The sequence below is a fragment of the Pipistrellus kuhlii genome, unplaced genomic scaffold (genome assembly GCF_014108245.1).
Source record: "Pipistrellus kuhlii isolate mPipKuh1 unplaced genomic scaffold, mPipKuh1.p scaffold_m20_p_2, whole genome shotgun sequence".
Taxonomy (NCBI): Eukaryota; Metazoa; Chordata; class Mammalia; order Chiroptera; family Vespertilionidae; genus Pipistrellus; species Pipistrellus kuhlii.
Genome location: NW_023425515.1, coordinates 134,705,315 through 134,728,200, shown reverse-complemented (window position 1 = coordinate 134,728,200; position 22,886 = coordinate 134,705,315). Strand labels below are relative to the sequence as shown.

General features: G+C 35.6%; 1 protein-coding gene across 1 annotated transcript in view; it reads right to left on the bottom strand.

The window, feature by feature from the left end:
• Window positions 1–22,886, bottom strand: part of SELENOF (selenoprotein F) — a 30,377-nt gene that overhangs the window by 5,585 nt on the left and 1,906 nt on the right. The window contains exon 2 of the mRNA XM_036445665.2: window positions 16,690–16,857. Coding sequence (XP_036301558.1) covers window positions 16,690–16,857 — 168 coding nt within the window. The remainder of the gene's footprint in view (window positions 1–16,689; window positions 16,858–22,886) is intronic.

The window sequence follows — 22,886 nt, the reverse complement described above, 5'->3', positions numbered from 1 at the left end:
CTACTGGGGATATGCCCGCAACCAAGGTACATGCCCTTGACCGGAATCAAACCTGGGTCCCTTCAGTCCCCAAGCCGACGCTCTATCCATTGAGCCAAACCGGTTTCAGCTGTAGTTGCTTTTAAAATTAAGTGATCATTATGTTAAATTTAAACAAAACAAAAACACATACCTTTAAAATGTAAATACAGTATGTACTATGTAAAGATACTATAGGAAAATCAGTAAAATCTCATTATAAAAAACATAAATATTTTCCCTTCAGGAATTTAAGTTGACATGAATTCGATGGTAAATATTGCTTTTGTAGCTATAGAACCTGCACTCTCTTTATAGTAAAAGTTCATTATTAAAAAGCTCAAACACAAATATTTTATTGCAATTAACTCAGTTAAAATGGATTCAATGATAAACATTACTTATTTATTTATTTTTATTTTTGTATCCATAGAGCCTGCCCATTCTTTTTGTAGGGACTTGGGAATGCTATGATTCTAAGAGAAGGCAGGCAGTGATAAGAAATTGCTATAATCAGCATTAAGCTAAGGGAAATAAGCCAGAAAGAGAAAGATAAATATCCATGATCTCACTCAGATGTGGAATCTAATGATCAAGATAATCTAATGATCAAGAATAGATCAGTAGACAATTGGTGGTGGTGATGGGAGGGGAGGGGTTAAAGAGCAACCAAAGGGCTTGTATGCATGCATATTAACATAACCAATGGACACAGACACTGGGGCAGTGGGGGCTTGCCCAGGGTGGGAATGGCTGAGTGGGGGTGGGGGTTAATTGGGGGGAAAAAGGAGACATATGTAAAACTTTAGACAATAATAACAATAATAATAATGATAAAAAGAAAACGTTATAATCATTTTATGTTTTCTTAGCATTTAGACTTTTAAAAAATTGTACACTCAAGAGCTAAAGATAGATTTTACCTTTCAAATTCTAAAATAGCATGAATCATGTGAACTTTGCATGCTTATTTTTGGTACTTTGAAAAATATAGAAAAGCAGAGTAGAAATTTAAAAATTATGATAATTCTACCTATCAGAAATATAGTGACTTTTTCACATTTTGATGTTTCTGGGCTGTTATCAGTGGTTCTTAAGATTTTTAAGGCTCTAAAATACTTTTGAGAATCTGATGGAATTGTTTTAATTTTGGCTATTCATGGACTCTCTGGAATCACTGATGGATCTCAGATTAAAAACTCTGAGGATCTCTAAGATTGTAGCAGCAAAAATTTAAGATTAGACCAACCTAATTCTATAAAATAAGTTGCTTTTGAGTAAGATTTGGTGAATCTTGATTAGACCTGTCTCCCCACCCACAAATATCTTTAAAAATATCAGGCCATATTACCAAAAAGTTCATTAGAAGATGTTCAACTAATCACTAATCATTAGAGATAAATGCAGATCAAAATCACAATGAGATAGCACTTCATATTTATTTAGGATGGCTATTATAAAAAAACAAACAAGCCCAAACCGGTTTGGCTCAGTGGATAGAGCGTTGGTCTGTGGACTGAAGGGTCCCGGGTTCAATTCCTGTCAAGGGCATGTACCAGTGCGGGATGTGCAGAAGGCAGCTGGTCAATGTTTCTCTCTCATCGATGTTTCTAGCTCTCTATCCCTCTCCCTTCCTCTCTGTAGAAAATCAATAAAATATATTAAAAAAAACACACACACACACAAAACAAAACAGAAAATAAGTGAAGTGAGGATGTGGAGAATTTTGAACCCTGTGAATTGCTGCAGAAATGTAAAGTGGTGTAGTCACGATGAAATATAGAATGGTAATTTCTTAAAAAAAGAAAAAGAAAAAAAAAGAAATGAATGATCTAGGAATTCTACTTCTAGGTATATACCTAAAAGAACTGAAAGCAGAGGTGTGAACAGATATTTGTATATCAATTATTTACAATAGCCAAAAGGTGAAGCCAACCCAAATGTCTATGACAGATAAAATATTATACATATATTGAAATATTAATCAGCCTTAAGAAGAAAGGAAATTATGATACATACTCTAACATGGATGAATCTTGAGGACATTAACCTATGTGAAATAAAGCAGTCACAAAAGGATAAATATTATGTAGGTAACTCCACTTCTATGAGGTACCTAGACATACTCAGAGACGGAAAGTAGAACTGTGGTTGCCAGGGATTTGGAGAAGGAAGAACAAAGTGGAGGGGGTTACAGTTTAATGAGTATAGCGTTTCAGTTTGGGAAGATGAAAAAGTCCTGTTGATAGATGGTGAAGATACTGCACAACAATGTGAATGTATTTAATGTCACTGAATTGTACACTTAAAAATGGCTAAAATGGTGAATTTTGTTGTGTGTACTAGAATTTTATCAGAATTAATTTAAGAAAATAAAAAAGTAAGCCATTTAAAAATTGGTTATTAGATTTATCTTTTATTTGCAAGTTTGTGACCCCTTGGGATATCCACTAGAGATTCCATTACCTTATATAATATAACAGCATTTCTCTAAACTACTATTTTCCAATATTTTTAATATAATCACATGGGAAAATGGCAACAACAGTATGGAGATTGGGATGAAAGGAGGAGGCTGTTATAGCTGGGGTTTCTGCTCATTTAGTTCCTCCCCATTTGGTTGTCTAAGGACTGAAGGACTCAGTATCCTAGCATACTTGTAACCCATGCATGGAAAGCACTTATCTACAATACATCATAAAACACCAACTGATTGATTAAAAATACTAGAAACACAATCTCTAATGAACAGCAGCTCAGATGTGACCTTCAGGAAAACTATCATTGGTCTTCCTCTCCCAATTGCAGAATTTTCAGAGTTCTTGTTCTCATCATAATGTACTATAAATAGTCCATAACTTCACTGTAGACAGGAAATGTCTTATTTATCTTATTTCCCCCAGACCTGGATACAAAGCTGCTCAATGTATGTGTGCTGAATGGAATTATTCATATAACAGAATTAAACGTTTCTTTTTTCATCATGTAACTTTTAAAATATTTCAAGTTCCTTTGACACACTTTGTAGATTGTGCTTAGTTACAGTCTAGGGTAAACAAAAAGAAAATGTAACTCAAAGCTGCATAACATTATTCAAGTCAAATACGAAAAAATTTATTTTGTGATGCTAAATTGGCATTTTATGAATTTGTAGTATTCATAGGAAAACATTTGTTTTTCATGATGAATAAATAAATTAACTACAAATTATGGTAAGTTTTCAATGCCTTATAAAGTAGTCATAGATAGGCACCTTTGATATCACACAAACTGACACAAAAGGAAATACAAACTATGCATAATAGGAATTCTCTAGGGCATAAAGTATGAAAGGAGTACAAAAGGCTAAAACTTTCAATTCCTTGACTTTCACCCATAATTTTTACCTGTTTTGAAAAGAAAAAAAATAATTTAGAGAGGGAGAGGGTGGCTAGGAGGGGGAGAGAAGAACATTGATATTAGAGAGATATATCTACTGGTTGCCTTTCATACATGCCCTGACCAGGGAATGGACCCGAAACCTAGGAATGTGCCTTGACTGGAAACTGAGCCTGAGACCTTCCAGTGCATAGAACAACACCCAAGTAACTGAGCCATACCAACCAGGGCTCATTTTTACCTTTTTAAGTAACATCATTGGCACACAAAAATGCTTACCTTCAAACATTTATGCAAAAAATACCAATAAAAGATAAATCAAAGAAGTTATAAAACTTTTATATAGAAAGCTTATATTTTTTATAGGAAGTTGGTGGGCCTCTTTTCTATATGTATTAGATAAGCCTTATTTTTATAGAAAATCTAACTCTTGGCACTATAGGTTATTAGTCCACTGGGCTTCTATAGTACTAACCAAATAATTTAAATGGAACTACATAGACACCTTTAGAAAAATACAAAAATGATACTCTGAACTATTTTGTAGCAAAACAGTTAGACTTTACTTACAGCAAAGTTACCACCACAAAATAACTTTTATCTTATTTGTAACGTGATTTTTATATGTATTAATGTCCTCTCATTTAAAAATAAATGATTTCTATTATTCTTAAACTAAATTTCAGCTTTGTGGTTAGCTCATTTTCCTCTGATTTAAATATACTTTAAGTACAATAAAGATTTATTTCTATGTATATCAATTTTAGATTCTGCATATTTCATATATTTTCATTGTAGAAAGATTTCCCTGATAAATTACTGTTGGAATATAATAACTCCTCCCTTAGTAAGAGCTTATAATGAGGTTTCCAGATACAGGAAAAAGCCAAGAAAAACTTTATTTTGTGGTGGTAACTTTGCTGTAAGTAAAGTCTAACTGTGTTGCTACAAAATAGTTCAGATTAACAGCAAGACAAAAAAATGGCCTATTCACTGTTCTCAAAACAGCCTGGTACTGGCACAAGAACAGACATATAGATCAACTGAATCGAATCGAGAACCCAAATATCAACCCAAATCACTATGCTCAATTAATATTTGACAAAGGAGGCACGAATATACAATGGAGTCAAGACAGTTTCTTCAATAAATGGTGTTGGGAAAATTGGACAGACACTTGCAAAAGAATGAAACTAGATCACCAACTTACACCATTCACAAAAATAAACTCAAAATGGATACAGGACTTAAACATCAGACGAGAAACCATAAAAATACTAGAAGCATCCATAGGCAGCAAAATCTCAGACGTATGCCAAAAGAACTTCTTCACTGATACTACCCCTAGGGCAATGGAGGCTAAAGAGAAAATAAACAAATGGGACTACATCAAAATAAAAAGCTTTTTTACAGCAAAAGAAACCATCAACAAAACAAGAAAGCCCACTGTGTGGGAGAACATATTTGCAAATGATACCACTGATAAAGGTTTAATCTCGAACATCTACAAACTGCTTATACAACTAAATAAAAGGAAGATGAATAATCCAATTAAAAAATGGGCAATGGACCTAAATAGGACATTTTCAAAAGAAGACAGAAGGAAGGCCAAAAGGCACATGAAAACATGCTCAAAGTCACTAATTGTCCGAGAGATGCAAATCAAAACAACAATGCGGTACCATCTCACACCTGTCAGAATGGCCAACATCAACAAGTCAACAAACGACAAGTGTTGGCGAGGTTGCGGAGAAAAAGGAACCCTCGTGCACTGCTGGTGGGAATGCAGACTGGTGCAACCACTGTGGAGAACAGTGTGGAGTTTCCTCAAAAAACTGAAAATGGAACTCCCATTTGACCCAGTAATCCCACTTCTAGGAATATATCCCAAGAAACTAGAAACACCAATCAGAAAGGATATATGCACCCCTATGTTCATAGCAGCACAATCTACAATAGCCAGAATTTGGAAACAGCCTAGGTGCCTGTCAGCAGATGATTGGATCCAAAAACTATGGTACGGAATACTATGCTGCCATAAAAAAGAAGGAATTCTCATCATTTGCAACAACCTGGATGGAATTGGAGAACATCATGCTGAGTGAAATAAGCCAATCAATGAAAGAGAAACACCACATGACCTCACTCATTTGTGGATGATAAAGAACATTATAATCTGATGAACCAAAAGATAGATATAGAGACAGTATATCAACAAGTAGACTGTCAAATTACAGCGGGGAGGGGAGGAAGATCTGGGAGAGATAATAGATCAACCGAAGGACTTTTATACATGCATATAAGTACAACCAATGGACACAAAACTCTGGGGAGGGAGGGGTTGTGTGGGAGGGAAGGAGGGGGGCAAAAAAAAAAATCAATAAAATATATTAAAAAAAAAAAAATGGCCTATGCTATTTCTCATATTGCTAGATTCCAAAACAAGTTAATCCATAACACTGAACAAAGGGAAGACTTGTGAATTACGTACATTTTCTGAATTAAAAAAAAATGTTGCATTTGTCAATTTTTACTGCCGCTATCACACCACCAACAAATCTATATATACCTGGTTCAAGTCAAAAATATTCTATTACTTAACAACACTAAGCATCTAAAGATCAGTTAGCCATTCAACCAATCAAAGTGTGATATGCTAATGATATGCTAAAGCTGCTCAAATGCTAGCTATGATGTGCACTGACCACCAGAGGAGCAGACAGTTGACCAGTCACTATGACATGCACTAACCACCAGAGGGCAGACAGTCGACCGGTCAACCAGTCATTATGACATGCACTGACCACCAGGAGGCAGATGCTCCAAAAGGTAGGTTAATTTGCTGCTGGGTTCTAGCTGATTGGGACTGAACGAGATGGGCGGGACATGCCTTGGAGCCCTCCCATGATCCCTTCACAGCTGGCCCACCTACTGTGTCTCGGCCCCAATCATGCACCAGTGGGGTCCCTTGACCTGGCCTGCACCCTCTTGCAATCCAGGACCCCTCAGAGGATGTCGGAGAGCTGGTTTTGGCCTGATCCCACAGGCCTCTATATTTAATATATTTGTGTTGGTGATGATATTGTGACTCTAAAGAAACATGACAGTAAGAAAATCTTGAAATAAACTAAGTCAAACTGAATTTTCATTTTGCATGGTACTGTTACATTAAACAAAGAGACCATTACATTGGGTTGGGTCTTCACTCTAAGGCATTAGCAGCCTATGTAAGCAAACTAAAACCTAAGACAATCAAATACAGCCAACTAGACTTTCCAAATAAGGCAACTGCTTAAGCTATGGTCAATCAAATAATTTCCTTGCTTTGCTTCTGCATTTTCTCTATAATAAAAGTCTTGCCCTCTAATTTCTGTTGTTGGGATGCTTCTACCATTGCTATCTGATGCTGCTGGATTTGAGTTGATTTCTGTTCAAATTACTAAAATTTTTAATATGCCCCAGGTTTGTCATTTATTAGTATAGGGAAAAAATCTCAAGTTATAAAATAAAATGTGTATATAGTCTAATTCTGGCTCCACCATTTATAAGCAGGTCCCCTTGGATAAGTCACTCTCGCTGAGCTTCAGTTTACTGTTTGAACAAAATATATTCATATCTCCTGGAGTAGCTGTAAGGAGTTAACAAAAAAGCAAGAATCCTGAATTTTTTTGGATGCTCAATAAGTAACAATAGCTATTATGATAATACTTTCATACTTATGCTTAAGTTTAACCATTTTCATAGTTAATATTTTTTTTTGTTCTGGGCATTATTCTTCTGTAATCAGAACGGCCACTCTAAAAATTTCTCAAGCTTTCAAATTCAAATTATGTTAGAGCAGTGTTTTCAACCTTGACTGTACACTTGAATTGGAAAGATTTTGAAAATTACTGATCCCTGGAACCTACCCCAGTCCAATTAAGTTAGTATATTCGTTGTAAGATCCAGGCATCAGTATTTTAATTCGTGTTACTACTTTAAAAACTACCCACGTGATTGCAATGGGCAGCCAGGGATGGGAGTAGAATCACTGCCTTGGAGTATAGTCAACTATTAATGAGGCAAAAATTACAAAACAATCAAACAGTAGGGTTTTGCTCAATAGACTAACCAAATTCTAAAAGGTAAATCAGGTAAGGATTGATTAAGCAAGACATATGCTGCACTATTCTGTCTTCCTTTATGAAGTATGGCTTGTGGCCATTTTTATTTTTGAAATACTCTTATTTAAAGGCAAAACTTTAGTATTACTGAAACTCAATAGGAGGATTAGAAAAAACTGCAAACACTTTGTCTATTAAGTTGCAATATGAAGAAAATGCTCTAATAGGTGAAACAAAAGGAAAATTTTAACTGCTGAACAGAATTCAGATCTGAGGAGTTAACTATCTTATAGTCTACTGAAGGCTTGCACTTGAATAAAATAGAGGAATTTAAAAATAAGGAACTATAACTCTATCTTAACAAAAGCTGAGAATAAAGTTAGACTTAAATGAAAAACAACTATGTTACAAATGTACAAGCGAGCCACACTTTAAACATTAATTTTATTCAGTGTAATTTCTCAAAATTACTCTTTTTAAACATGCATTTGTCAATTTTTAGCAAAATTTGGTCATTTAATTTTCAGGGAAAATGTTTTCACCAAAGCCACATGGTTAGTGATCTGCTGATGTTTTAAGTTTTTTTTTTTTAATGATGTTTTAAGTTTTAACTCATTATTCGTCATCAAATCATTCCATATTTTCTTTTGTTTTTTTTAAAAAATGACTGGAATGCTAGAAACAATATGCTATAATTACACATGGACAAATGATTAGGGTAATAATTCTCTTGTATTCTAATAGCAAGCTTTTGTCAAGATTTCACTTTAAGTCACTGAAGCAGCAGATATATAAGGCAAATAGAGTATCTGTTGACACTTCCATACAGACTCTAAGGGTATTTTTACATAGAAAAAGTGAACAAATACTGAGTATTAGGCAAATATATTTAAGTTTTACCTTTTAGCAAACCAAGTTGGAAAATAGAATTATATATTATTCCCCTGAGATTCATTTTTAGGTGCTGCCTACTGAACTCTAAAAAAAAAAAATAAAAAAAAATCTACTCAACTCAAAAATATAAAGCAATGTATCACTACTAAAGGCCTGATGCACGAAATTCGTTCAAGGATAGGCCTTCCTTTCCCTGGCTGCCAGCACCAGCTTCCCTCCGGCGTCAGGCCTCTAGTAGTGATACATTGCTTTAAAAATGAGTCTAGCCGAGACCGGTTTGGCTCAATGGATAGAGCGTCAGCTTGGGGACTGAAAGGTCCCGGGTTCGATTCCGGTCAAGGGCATGTACCTTGGTTGCGGGCATATCCCCAGTAGGGAGTGTGCAAGAGGCAGCCAATCGATGACTCTCTCTCATCGATGTTTCTAACTCTGTATCTCTCTCCCTTCCTCTCTGTGCAAAATCAATAAAATATATATTTAAAAATGAGTCTAAGCTCAAATATCATAGTAAATAGTTTTTAATAAAACTACTAGGCCTCTTCCTAATAAGTAAAAATATTTTAGAAAAAGGCATACTATTTACTATGTATTCAATCATAAAAATTCATTTTTTTTTTTTTGCTCCTAAGTGTTTAAAAAAAATACAACCTATTTCCTGTTAATTTGAAAAACTGCGATCCAGAGAAAATATGGTTCAATATCCAAACTTTCAACAGCCTCATCAACGGAATGTGAAGGTTCTATATATGGTAGCAGTAGCTGCTTTTCAAAGGAGAACACTTTTGTGTTAGTGTTCCTATTATCACTCCATTACTGAAAAAAATTGACCCTCATGGGTAGCTCATTTGGTTAGAGTGTTTGCTGTCCTGATACACTAAGGTTGCAGATTTGACTCCTGGTCAGGGCACTTATAAGAAGCAACCAATTAATTCACAAAATAAATGAAACAATAAATTGATGTTTCTCTTTAAAAAAATAAAAATTAAAAAATGTTACCAACACTGGATTATTCCCAACCACTTAGACAAATCACTGTCCACATCATACACAAGGGAAAAATAAAAAGAGGAAAAGGTCACTGGGGACTGGAGACTCTGACTGAACAGTTAACCAAAAAAAAAAAATTTGTCATAAGAAGAGGCAATTATGGTCATCTTTACAGATAGTAATCACTTAAGATATTCTAAGTTTAAGAACAGGTACAGTCCTGGCCAGTGTGGCTCATTTGGTTGGAATGTTGTCCTGTACACCGAAAGGAAAAGGGTTTGATTCCCTGCCAGGGCACATGCCTGGGTTTTGGGTTTGATCTCCAGGCCCAGGCAGGGTGCGTGGGGGTGGCAACCGACTGATGTTTCTCACAGGGATGTTTCTCCCTTTCTCTCTCTCAGAATCAATGAATATGCCCTCAGGAGAGAATTAAACAAAAAAGAAAAGATACAAAAACAAGCCTATAATAATACAAAACCCTAAACAGTATTATTCAAAACTTAAGAGCAACAATATAAAATTTGAACAAAAGACAAGGCCATCACACACATTTTTATTTGTTGCTTACTGTTTGATAAGTATACCACCAATTTTAGAATTCATGGCCTTCTAAATTAAAACTTTTAACATATTTCTTCAAAAAGTAAGCTGCAAAGGCAGTTTGTTGCTAAGAAGTATGCTTTATTAAAAATTAGCCTCTGGCCCGGCCAGTGTGGTTCAGTGGTTGAGGTCATGGTTGGATTCCCAGTCAGGGCACATGCCCAGATTGTGGGCTGAATCCCTAGTAGGGGGGGGTGCGCAGGAGGCAGCAGACCAATGATTCTCTTTTATCACTGATGTTTCTATCTCTCTCTTCCTCTCCCTTGTTCTCTGAAATCAATAAAAATACATTAAAAAAAAGTTTAGACTATGAGGGAAGGTGGGAGTGAGAGGGTAAGAGATCAACCAAAGGACTGGTATGCATGCATATGAGCATAACAAATGGACAAAGACAGTAGAGGGGAGAGGGCATGTGGGGTGGGGACGGCTGGGGAGAGGTCAGTGGGGGGGAAAAGGAAACTTATGTAATACTTTAAACAATAAAGAATTTAAAAAAAAATGTTACCTTCTGTTGCTGCCCCTTCTCCCATCCACCACTGCTTAAAGGGCTACCTTGTAATTAGCTGAAGTCCATTATAGCTTTCTGGTGTTGGGGTGATAGGTTTCTCAAGTAAGAACAATGGGAAGCCTTCTCACTCATCCCTTCCCCCTCCAATCCAGTATGTAAATAAATTCTTTAAGTCTTATTTTTTGCTTAATTTTTTTTAGAACTGTTCCTTCTCCATCTTTACTATCAATATGTTGGCTTAAGCCCCTATATCCTGCTATATATTATTTTTCCAGCAACAGTATTTCCCTCTGCCCTATCAACTATGGTTTACACCAACAACTAAAGTTAATAAATTCTGATCTGATGCCAGTCCATTGTTTTTAAAATTCTTTAATTTTCTTCCCTGCCTATAGGATAGAGTTCAAATTTATTGAGCAAGGTACATACATAGGCCCTACTTAATAGTCACCATATTTCATCATAATCAAGCTATCTGATTTATCTTAGATGGCCATCTTTCTCATGACTGCCTTTTCACCAACTTTTCCTTCTGCCAGAGATAAACTTATGATCTTTCCCCTGTTATTTTTCTAACTTATCATAGGCATCAACTTTATATAAACAGGTGGTAATATTTACTTGACCTGTAAAATGGTTATAACCTTCCTTCTGTGTTTTCTTTTAATTGACTTTAAAGAGAAGAAAGGGGAGGGAGAGAGGAAGTAGAAGAAGGGAAGGAGGGAGGGAGGGAGAGAGGGGGAGAGAGAGAGAGGGAGAGAGAGAGAGAGGGAGAGAGAGAGAGAGGGGAAGAGAGAGAGAGGGGGACAGAGAGAGAGGGGGAGAGAAAACAAACATTGATGGGTTGCCTCCAGAAAGGGATAAAATCAGCAGCCCAGGTATATGCCCCGAGTGGAACCAAACCCGCCTCTTTCTGGTATAAGGGAGAATGTTCCAACCAACTGAGCCACACTGGTCAGGGACCTTCTGTGTGTTTTCATAGCACATGAATTTCTTTGTTTACAAGACACATCTCACTGAATTCTTTTTTTTATTATGATGAAAAACATATAACTACAATTTTCCATCTTTTTTTCCACTGAATTCTTTAAAGAAATCAATGCCTCTGTAAATAACTAAAAAACAAACAAAAAAACAAAACAAAAAAAACAGTACAGAAGGGTATAAAATAAGTAAAAATTTCCCTCTGCCTCCCATCCCCACTTAATACATTTTGAACAGTTTATTTTTACTTCTTTTGTTGGTCACTTCCATAATGATTAACATGGTTATATCTATAGTTCTCAATATATCAACTTTAAGAGATTTATTGATTCCTCCATTCTTCCAACTTTTATTTCTGATTCTTTTAGTGATTACCTTTATAACACTGAATATTAGGTTTTAGCTTAAGAGAATATGCTGCTAAATACATTCTAGTAGTCCCTTTCCCCTATTTCTTCTACTTTTCAAGGACAATGACTATTGTCTTATTTTGGCATTCTCAGAGCCTATACTAAGAAGATGTATTTAGTGTGGAAAGTTTATTTTGGCTCTGAGGTAGGTAGATATGTCTAGAAAATATAGTTGTAAAATAACCTGAGGATAAATAATGAATTACTTTAAGGGCTTATGTCCTTTTTAAATATAATACACAAATGTGACAGAATGTTTTAATATGCTTAGATAGAAGCTGGTCCTAATTAGTAAATACCTAAAAAAAAATTGACTACGTTTATTGTTTATATTAAAGCCAGATGGCCCTAGCTGGTTTGGCTTAGTGGATAGAGCATCCGCCTGCAGACTGAAGGGTCCTGGGTTCGATTCTGGTCAAGGGTACATGCCTTGATCCCCAAGGTGGGGTGTGCAGGAGGCAGCCAATCAATGATTCTCTCTCATCATTGATATTTTTATCTCCATTTCTGAAATTAAAAAAAAAAAAAAATTTTTTTAAAAAGCCAGATTAAATGTCACACTTAGAAACAAAATATTTAAATAATATTTTCAGTTCAATTAAATAAATATACAAAACAAACTTTAAAACTTGTTACACAAATATATGATACATATATTTATAGCAGACTCAAATATGAAATGGGAGTAATAATGGTACTTACCTTATAGAGTTGTTATCAGGATTATACAAATTAATTTATATAATGTGCTTACAACAGCACCTTCATGTAATAAGCACTTAATGAATGTTAGCGGCTATTATTATTAAGTAAATATTTGTGTCATTATTTACTATTGTTGCTACTCGGGAGTTTTAGTGATTTATAAACTGAATTTGAACTGTTGCCAAACATTATTTAGATAAGTAAAAAAAGCTTTTTTGAGAATGTTTTTATATTATAATTATAATAATCTGTTGAAGACATTTATATTTAGTTTCCTTTAAAGAACTCAGTTCATGTATTGATACTACAGGCAATACAATAAAGTACAGCTATTGTAACAACTGAAATTTCTTTAGTGGCTACAATTTCATGCATAGTTAGCTTAACTTTCATTTCATTCTTCTATGTTTTACACACTAATAGCATTTTATTTCTGATAGGCTAAAGCTTAAAATTTGCTACTATCTTGAATAATGCTATTTAAGCTGACTTTTAAATTACTCTTTTTAAAAAAAATAAATATTTTATTGTTTTTTTTTTTACAGAGAGGAAGGGAGAGGAGAGGGATAGAGAGCCAGAAACATCGATGGGAGAGAAACATTGACCAGCTGCCTCCTGCACACCCTCCACTAGAGGTGTGCCTGCAACCAATATACATGCCTTTGACAGGAATTGAACCTGGGGCCCTTCAGTTCGCAGGCTATGTTCTATCCACTGAGCCAAACCGGTTTTGACCTAAATTACTCTAAAATTGGCTACAGAATTTCCAAGTAAACTGAAAGCAACTAAATGTTTTAATTCTTTTACCAGAATTGAGAAAAGTTACATGACTTATTTTTAAAAATTTTTTTATTGTTGAAAGTATTACAGATGTTCGCCCTCCCTTTTCCCTCTAGTGAGTCACCCCCCAAAAAAGTTATCTGATAATTTTAAATAAGTAGTAGTGAAAGAATTACATTAACAAAATGAACTATAAATGCTGACCTCCAGAGAGCCAATCTGGTGTTTTCCATTTAACTCAATTAATTTTTTTACAGTTACTATTTACATTTTCAAGGTGAGAGGCAAAATAGTGTAGAGGGTTAAAAGCTTGGGGCTTTAAAATCAAATATACTTGAGATAAAGCAAAGTTGTGGCACCCAATTGTTGGGTAACTTTGGGCAGATTATACCCTAGTTTTCTCTTCTTCTATATAGAAACTAGAAGCCTGGTGCACAAAATTCATGAATGGGTAGGGTTCCTAAGCTTGGCCAGTGATCAGGGTCAATCAGGGCCTTCTGGCTGCTGGCCAGTGCCCCATGGTGGTTAGTGCATGTCATAGCAAGCAATTAAACTCCTGGTCAAACTCCTGAAGAAACACTTCGCATATTAGCCTTTTATATATATATATATAGATAATAGTATTTACATTATAGTTATTGTATTAAGTAGGTAACACTTCAGCACATACCCTAGGTAAAAGAAACACTCAAAAATGAGATAATGTAATTGTTACAATAAAACTGAAAATCCTGGAATGATTTGCTGGTTAGAAGTCACAAAACTAGTAAGCAAGGAAGCTGAGATGAAAATAGAACTCTTCAAAAACTCTTATAAAAGGAGAGAAAAGGATAAACTTCTACTGAACGATCCACATGATAATATTACCTCTGTACTCTCTGGCTTGCTTAGAGTGCAGGTAAATGTGAAGGCAAAATATGATACACATAGAAAATGGGAATGCTACTATATAAAGCTGGCCAATTGGCATTAGTCTAACTCCAACTAGGTAACAGGATGAGAAATGGAGAGGATCTGACTATATTCTTAAAATTATTTTATGCACTATGTATTTAGGTCCATTTATTTGAATCTAATGAATTATAACAATTATTGAGAATACTTTATGTTTTAGTATTACCTATAAGGTAGATTTTTAAGTGAAAAAAGAAAGAAAAAGCCCTATGGCAAATACCTGAACTATTGGGCTAGTCTCCAGAACCAGTTATGGTATAATTTGGGGATCTGTAGCCTAGGCTTCTACTGGTATTCTGGGAATAAGACCAAGATGTTCCAAAATTCAGATAAAAGAAATCTCTTCTCAATCTGTAGCGTTAAGAAAACACACTTTTACGTTTTTCTTTTCTAAAGCTTTCTTAAATCTCTGAAATCTGCTTATCAAGTGTTAGATTAAAAATACTATTGAGAAAGGGCAATAAGGAAAAATAACTTTGATATGCACTCAGCTTATATTATAGTTTAGGCACCTTTGATTTCAATCAAAGGGCAGAACCTCTCAACTGACTTTTAATTATAAGAAAGTGTGTGTCATAAAAATTGTTTATTATAGAACACCCCTTGTTATTCAATCCTTGCCTTGACGTTTTGTGTCTTGGGAAATAATAACTGTTGGTTGAACAGTGCAAAGACCTTGGAAAATCATAGAATAATAGCTTAAAGATGAGAGGATGATTCATTCAGCAATTTATCCCATCAAAAACCAAAACAAACAAACAAACAAACAAACAAAAACAATACCACCAAAAAACACCTACAAAAAACAAAACAAAAACAAAAAACAAGGGAAAGGATCCTACTAAACAAAGTCCTGTGTAAACTCGTTTAAATTTTATTTTCAGGCAAAACAACTAATATATTACGGAAATCTCCTAAACATTAAACTATATCATTGGTATATTTGAAACAGAAAATAAAAAACATGAAGACTTGAAAGCCAATTTTGGAACACTGGAAATTTCAGGTTGATAACCAAGAAATCAAGTATGAAATTATGGTTGAATATTAACATTTTTAAACCTTTTCTGCTTATTTTTTTTAGAACTATAAAACTGTACTTAGTGTTAGAAATAAACTTTTACTATGTAGTAATGAGAAGATACAATTACTGTCTGAAAGCTTTACAAACCATTACATCCTTAAATGTATGTTAACACCTCACTATGTAGAAGAATATTAAAAGGAAACATAGAGACACCCCCATTATTTTACTCATCTGAATAATATAAGAAATCTTTTCAGGGTTTTTTACAATTTAAAGAAACCTAAAAACTATAATAAAAAATATTTAACAATTAACAAAATTTTTTAATTTACTAAAATATATATTAAGTTCACTGTTTATTTTCCATGAATGAGGCTGCTGAACTAATGATTTACATAGACTAAGAATTACTATCTTGTCTAGAAACATTAAACTGGGCAGCCCTCATGAAGATGTCATCTTGGATAACGAGCACTACTTTCTATGTTAGATAATGCTTGTACATTTACACTTGTTTCTGTATAGTGGCACATCTGGCCTTATGGAGTGGCTATTAAGGCATAATACTTCAGTGTTAGGTTCTTTACATGTATATTTAGAACCATTCCTTTGCAAAATGTGAGTATATGGTTGTATGCATACCTTCTTATTGTGAACCAATACATTGTGAAGAAGTAGTTGACTTTGACACTTGAAAAACAGAAGCGATACTTGATTTACTTTGTAAAAATTAGGATATTTTAAGTAAATGTGTGTCCAATAACACTTAAAAATTAAGGAAGTGAACTATTAATTTCAAAAGTGGGTCAAAACATAGATTTTATCGAACAGTTAGAACTACCTAACCTTGGTGTTAAAGGTGAAGTTGTGCCTGGAAATACTAGCAATATGTGAGTAAATTAACAATCATATTCTTTGTTAACCAGATTAAAAATTGTAATTTCTTTTCTATAATTTTGTGGCACGTAATGGGTGTTTTGTTTTTATCCCAAATTTCATTATAAAATTGATTTTTTAATATAAGCATCTGATAAATTATTTCTTTGACTTTATGTGGCCATCTTTTGGAAAGAATGCGGAGCTTCAGTATCCAAGCATTCTATAGTAACTCTGCTCCCCCTCTGCAAGACAACATGATAGCATGGGGACTTGGCATGTAATCGTACTTTTCCTTCCTGTTTGTTTTGATCTAACGAGACAGGAAAGAAGTCCACGTGAGTTTCTAAAACTACAAAGTGTAGAAGCCGAAGACTTCTTTATATACAGTATATTTAAGCTGATTTAGTATTTTACCTTATCTTAACTAAAACGTCTAATGGGAGAGATACTAGAAAACAGTACCTTTTTGGTTTCAAATTGTGCTTCTTCCTGACAGCATCCCCTACAGTCAGGATCCAGCTGAAGCAGGTTGAACTGTCCAAGAAGATCACAGGAGCTGCAGAGCAAGTTGCTGGAGAAGCCTAACTCTCTGCAAGCCTCTGATGAAAACTCTGCCCCGAAGGCAGATACCTGAAAATAAAAAAATGGAAATAAAACTTAGTTCCATATTTACATTATAAAATTTCCCAAAAGATACTCCATACCTTATATGAGTCTTTGTTCCCCCCTACTTATCCCCATATAACTTTTCTTTTCGTAAAAATGTGTCACATTCAGCCGAGACCGGTTTGGCTCAGTGGATAGAGCGTCCGTCTGCGGACTCAAAGGTCCCAGGTTCGATTCCGGTCAGGGTCATGTACATTGGTTTCGGGCACATCTTCGGTGGGGGTGTGCGAGAGGCAGCTGGTTGATGCTTCTAGCTCTCTATCCCTCTCCCTTCCTCTCTATAAAAAAATCAATAATATATAAAAAAATGAAATGACTTATGTAATCAATCTGAATGACTGACAAAAGCAAGTTTTCAAAAATATTAGTCTATTTCCCTCACCCATTCTTCTTTCATGTTTCAGTGAATGGAGCATACTAGTACTTGTATTTGTCTAAACGCAGTCCCTCTACCTGTGCTTCAGATTCTAGCCTCTGCCATCTTCATAGGGACTTAATTTTACCAGTAATGATAATTTTTTGGTATATTCAAGCCCTACATTCTAATTGCTCTCCCCACATTTCTACAATGTTATTCTAGTCTGGTTACTGATTTTACCACTCGACTAAACTTGTCCAAAATCACTAATGCAAAGGCATTCAAAACTGTTCTCCTCCAGTTGCATCTTCCATGGGCTTGTCCCCCTCCTCCTTCCTCTTCTATGCATTTCTTAAATGTTACTGTTTGCCATTTCTATCTTTTGTTCTGTCTTGGTGTATATACTTCCACAAGCAACTTTTCCTCCTCCATGGCTTTAAATACTGATTTACTGAAAACTCCCAAGTCTTTTTCTTGAATGGCAAGCTTCCAACATCAACAGCCTACTTGATGTCTCATTAGATGTTGCAAAAGGCACTGCAAATTAAAAAACTCCAACAGTGAAAAAACATACCAAAAACAAAGCAACTCCCACTCCCCAAATATCTAACAGTGAAACTTACCCTTTTCTCCTTAAATCTATTCCTACCCAATGGAATTCAGTAAAAATGGTACCATTTTCCCTGACCAGGAAGTTGCCCAGGTCAGTCATTCCAGATTGCACACTTTTCACCATTCTTACAATTAGTTAACACATTTTGGTAATTTTGTTTCTTATAGAGCTCTCAGATCTTTTCCTGCTTTTAAATGGTCACTGACAGTTGTACCTCTAATTACTTCTCTAATCCCATTACCCTTATCAGATATAATGAATTCCTCAAACGAATAATGATGCGATCGTATTACTTGATTTATTCTTACACTTATCGAGCACCTCAGTAAGTGCTCAATAAATGTAAGAATATACAAAACACGAATATACAAAACATGTATTGAAGTCTGACAACATCTTGATTTAAATCCAGCACAGAACAACCTTACTTTTGAGTTTCTGAACAGGAATCTCAGAGTTCTGACAAGGGAAAGAGAAAAAGCACAGAGTGGGTACTTATAAATGTTAGCATTATTCCCACCTTCCACAGTAAGAGTATACTTAATAACTACAAATCAGTACTTATAGGTTGATTAAAGCAATTGTTCCCTGCACTGAAGGGTTGTGGGTTCGATTCCGGGTCAGGATGAGTCCTGGAGGCTGCCAATTGATTCATTTTCTTCTCTCTCCCTTCCTCTTTCTGTAGAATCAATGAAAAACATCCACAAGTGAGGGTAAGAAAAAACTTATTTATGTTTTAATCATTATTTAGACATAGGATAGAGGATAAGTGTATGGGAGATACCATGTATCTTGAGTTTCATGAGTGAAAATTCTTTTCTGGTTTTTCTACCATTGGTTTGGCAAATTCAAGCTTTGAATCTGAGGACATTAGAACATATTTTTAAGCACTTTAAGATAAACACTAAATGCTAAAAATATAGAAGAGGAGTACAAAATTATGCCTACTTATCTTTTTATTACCAAAAAGTAACTAAACAGCATTAAATTGAGGTCAAATATTAAATTTTAAAATAAGTAGCCACACCTGTAAAAAAGACAGAGATTCTAAGGATAGGGTAGGATAACCTTGATTGAGTTAACCATTTAACCAGTTAACAGCTACGATATTTTGAATTTTATTTAAAAAAAGGTCCACTGCTTGCATCTATAGATGCTTATGGCATACAAATGGTTAACAGTTTAACTTTCCCCAAGTCAAAGTAGGATTGACATGCTAAGAGATTCCATTCTCTCCTCCATGCATTGTACATTGCTACTGGCCTTTATTCTATGAAAAATAATAGGCTTCTCACACTATTTCAAAAAGACTGCAAATTTGAGATTAAATAAATGAACCTCATGAAAATGAATACAAGAAACATCAAGCTCTTACACCACTAAGTACTTCACAACATCCTTTTATTTAATCTTAACTACCCTAAGAAGAAGGTATTATCTCCATTTTACAGAGAAGTAAACAGAGGCTTAGGACAGTTAAGGTAATTTGTCTAAAACAACACAGCAAACAATAGGTGGCAGCATCAAGAGTCTAATCTTGGCCTGCCTGCAAAATCCTTAACCACTGTTATTAACTAGTATGCTTCCCAGAATCCATGAAGCACTATTACTGCATGGACCACTAAGAATAACAGCAAAAATGCTGACAATTATAACTGCGTTACCCAATGAAATAAGACTGATCCAGATGTTAACTTTTGAAGAAAAGGGAGTGGGGGTTGTGTCAGAACTATTGTCACACAGTATCATCTATATTGCTGTCAGTATAGTGCCTTTCTGAATGTAGAAAATTACACATGAGCTGAATGAAGAACTGAATACCACTTAGTTCTGGGGTACCCTAGAAACAGCTCCCTCAGGCCATACTAAAATACTACTTCTCTATTGTTTAATCATCCTCAGAATGTATTTTCATATTAAATCATTTTCTATTCTCCCAGTTGTAATCTCATTGAAATGCTGATAACCACGACTGTTTTAAATTAGAGCTATTCAGAGGCATAGACAGTGATAAAAACTCAACTTGTCTAGTGTAAGGACTCAGAGGTGTGAATTACAGTAGGAACTAAGTTCTCTATTCATTTCATTAGCACAACCTCAAGGAGCTGAGATATTCTTATTCTCTTTTTATTCAATGTCAGGTTACAGATATTTAGTTCATTTTATTACTGAAAACTACTTATTCCACCTGGCCTTTTGCACGCCCTCATGCTAAATGTGAAGTGCAGTTTTTCTAACTTCTGAGTGTTTTTCAACAATCCTCCACACACACCTCCCTTTTCATTTTCAAGGATTCTATTGCCATCTTTTCTTAGAAACACTAGTCATTAAAGAAAAGACAGGAATAAATCTTAGGGAAGTCAAAACAGTTCAACAAGGGGGTACTGCTCAGGACTCCCTTTGTATTTTCAATCATTTTGTATTCGTAGGAGTTGGGAATCATTACCACTCTACACTCACTGCTCTACACAAACTATAGATATCTTGATGACTTTAAAAGCAAGGAACAAATAACTAGGAAGCTAGTCATATTTCAGAGGGATTTCAATGAACAAGTACATGTGAGGCACTATATAAAACAGTCCCTGTATTCCCTTCAGCTACATTCTAATTACCGTGGGAGCAGAGACAGTGGAGTACAGACACATACACAGAGCCATATGGTGCAGTTAAGATTGGGGCTCTGTGTAATACAGCATAAAGTTTGATGACAGAGGAAAGAGTACTGTATATCTATCTGCTTTTGTAAATCTGAAAATGGATGATATTTTTTAAATGGATGTATTTTTTAAACACCTTACTTTAGGCTCAATCAGGGAGAACACCTCTACATTTTTGCACTCCCCAAAGAGGTAAACACTGGTAATTAAGTCTATCTAGTTAGACAAGTATCAGGAAAGTGAAGGAGGACAAACCATCTTAAAAACAGTCTGGGAACATGCCTATGCCTTTCCCTTTCTCTCCCCTTACTTCTATAACTTATTTCCTAAGCCCATTTATTCTAGGGATTACTTTTTTCTACCTCTAATTTACCCAATAAATGTTCTCTCTCCCCCCCCCCCCCCCCCCCAAAAAAAAAGGCAGCAGAGAGCCATTGAAAAATTTTAATAAGGATAGCTAAGTTCCAGAAAGATGACTTTGGATGCATTGTGGATACTGGATTGAAAAGGGAGGAAAGAGATGGGGAGACCAGTTAAGAAAGCTGGTGTGGCAATTCCAGGCGAGCAGAGATGGTGGCTTGAATTTAGGTAATACTTTAACTAGAGAATGGATTAAGTGGATTGACTTGGAGATTTAAAAAAAAAAATATTTTATTGATTTTTCACAGAGAGAAAGAGAGAGGGATAGAGAGTTAGAAACATCGATGAGAGAGAATCATCGATCAGTTGCCTCTTGCACACCCCCTACTGGGGATGTGTCAGCAACCAAGGTATAATACATGCCCTTGACAGGAATCGAACCTGGGACCTTTCAGGCCAACGCTCTATCCACTGAGCCAAACCGGTTTCGGTGGCTTGGAGATTTTTAAGTGTTTGATGATTAACTGGATTCAGAAGGTGAGAAAAGAATTTTTAAAAAAAATATATTTTTATTGATTCCAGAGAGGAAGGGAGGAGAGAGAAAGAGAGAAACATCAATGATGAGAGATGTGAAGGAAAAGAGCCACATGCTAACCTGACAAGCTCAGGGGAGGCCTGCATGGCAGTCTTGCAAACTCAGAGACCTAAAATAACCACAAAAGATGGTTTGAATATTAGATATCTAACTACAAACAGGTTATAGTGGGTAGTCATATCCAGGGGTCCTCAAACTTTTTAAAGTGGGGGCCAGATCACGGTCCCTCAGAGAGCTGGAGGGCCAGACTATATGAACTACTAATTCCTACTGTAACACCTCGGCTCACTGCCCAAAAAACCTGGCGGGCCGGATCAGACTCCTCTGCGGGCCGCATGTGGCCCGCGGGCCGTAGTTTGAAGACGCCTGTACCTAGGCTGATATCTCACCTGACAAAGATCAACTTAGATGTCTTTACTGAGCCCATCTGCCTTCTAGCCTCTAAGATAACATATCTGTGAGATGTCTGGGTAACTTGTAACTTCCCTTTTTCTGGAGCCCCTGGGGCACAACCAATGTGGTGGGCACAAGGACAGATGCCTCAAATTCCTTTGTTATCATGTTAATTGTTCCTGCTCTCACCTAAATCCATCATTTTACTTTTTATCCAATCCCAGGAGTTTCCCACCTCTTTGCTTTCTCCCGCCTCCTTATTCCATCACCAATGAATTTCATGTAACCCACCTATGTTCCTCCTTTGATTTCAGTGTATAAATAGAAATGTAGCCCCGCCATTCTTCGGAGCATTATCTCAATCCATTGAGGTTCTGCTTCCTGGCATATGTGGTCATATGTTGACAGTTTTGCTCAAATAAACTCACTAAAATTCTTTACAGGTTTCAATGTTTTTTTTTTTGTTTTTCTTTGTTTTTTTTTGTTTTCGTTAACAGAGAGAATCATGAATCAGCTGCCTCTTGCATGCCCCCTACTGGGGATCGAACCCACAACCTGGGCATGTGCCCTGACTGTGAATGGAACTGTGACCTCCTGATTCATAGGACCATGCTCAACCATTATGGCACCCAGGCCAGGCAAGAGAATAATTTAAAATGAGTAGTTTCTGGTTTAAATTCTGATAATTCTAAGAGTGAACCAAAAGGCTATTTCTAAGGAGGGAGATGATGGTAGCCTGAATAAGGGGTTAAGAATAAGTGGATGGATCTGAGAGAAATTTAGTAAATAAAATCAATTACACCCCAGTTTCTGGTTTAAATTCTGTGTGGATGATCACTGTGGTAGATTGTTTAATGGGCATAAATTCCTTTTATCCTGGTATGTACTTTCTCTGCAATGGGACTATGTCACTCTGCGCACGGAGAGATGGAGTCTACTTCCCCATCCTTGAAGTCTAGATGGCTCCTGTGATTTGCTTTGACAAATATCGTGACATGAAGTGATTTCCAAGGC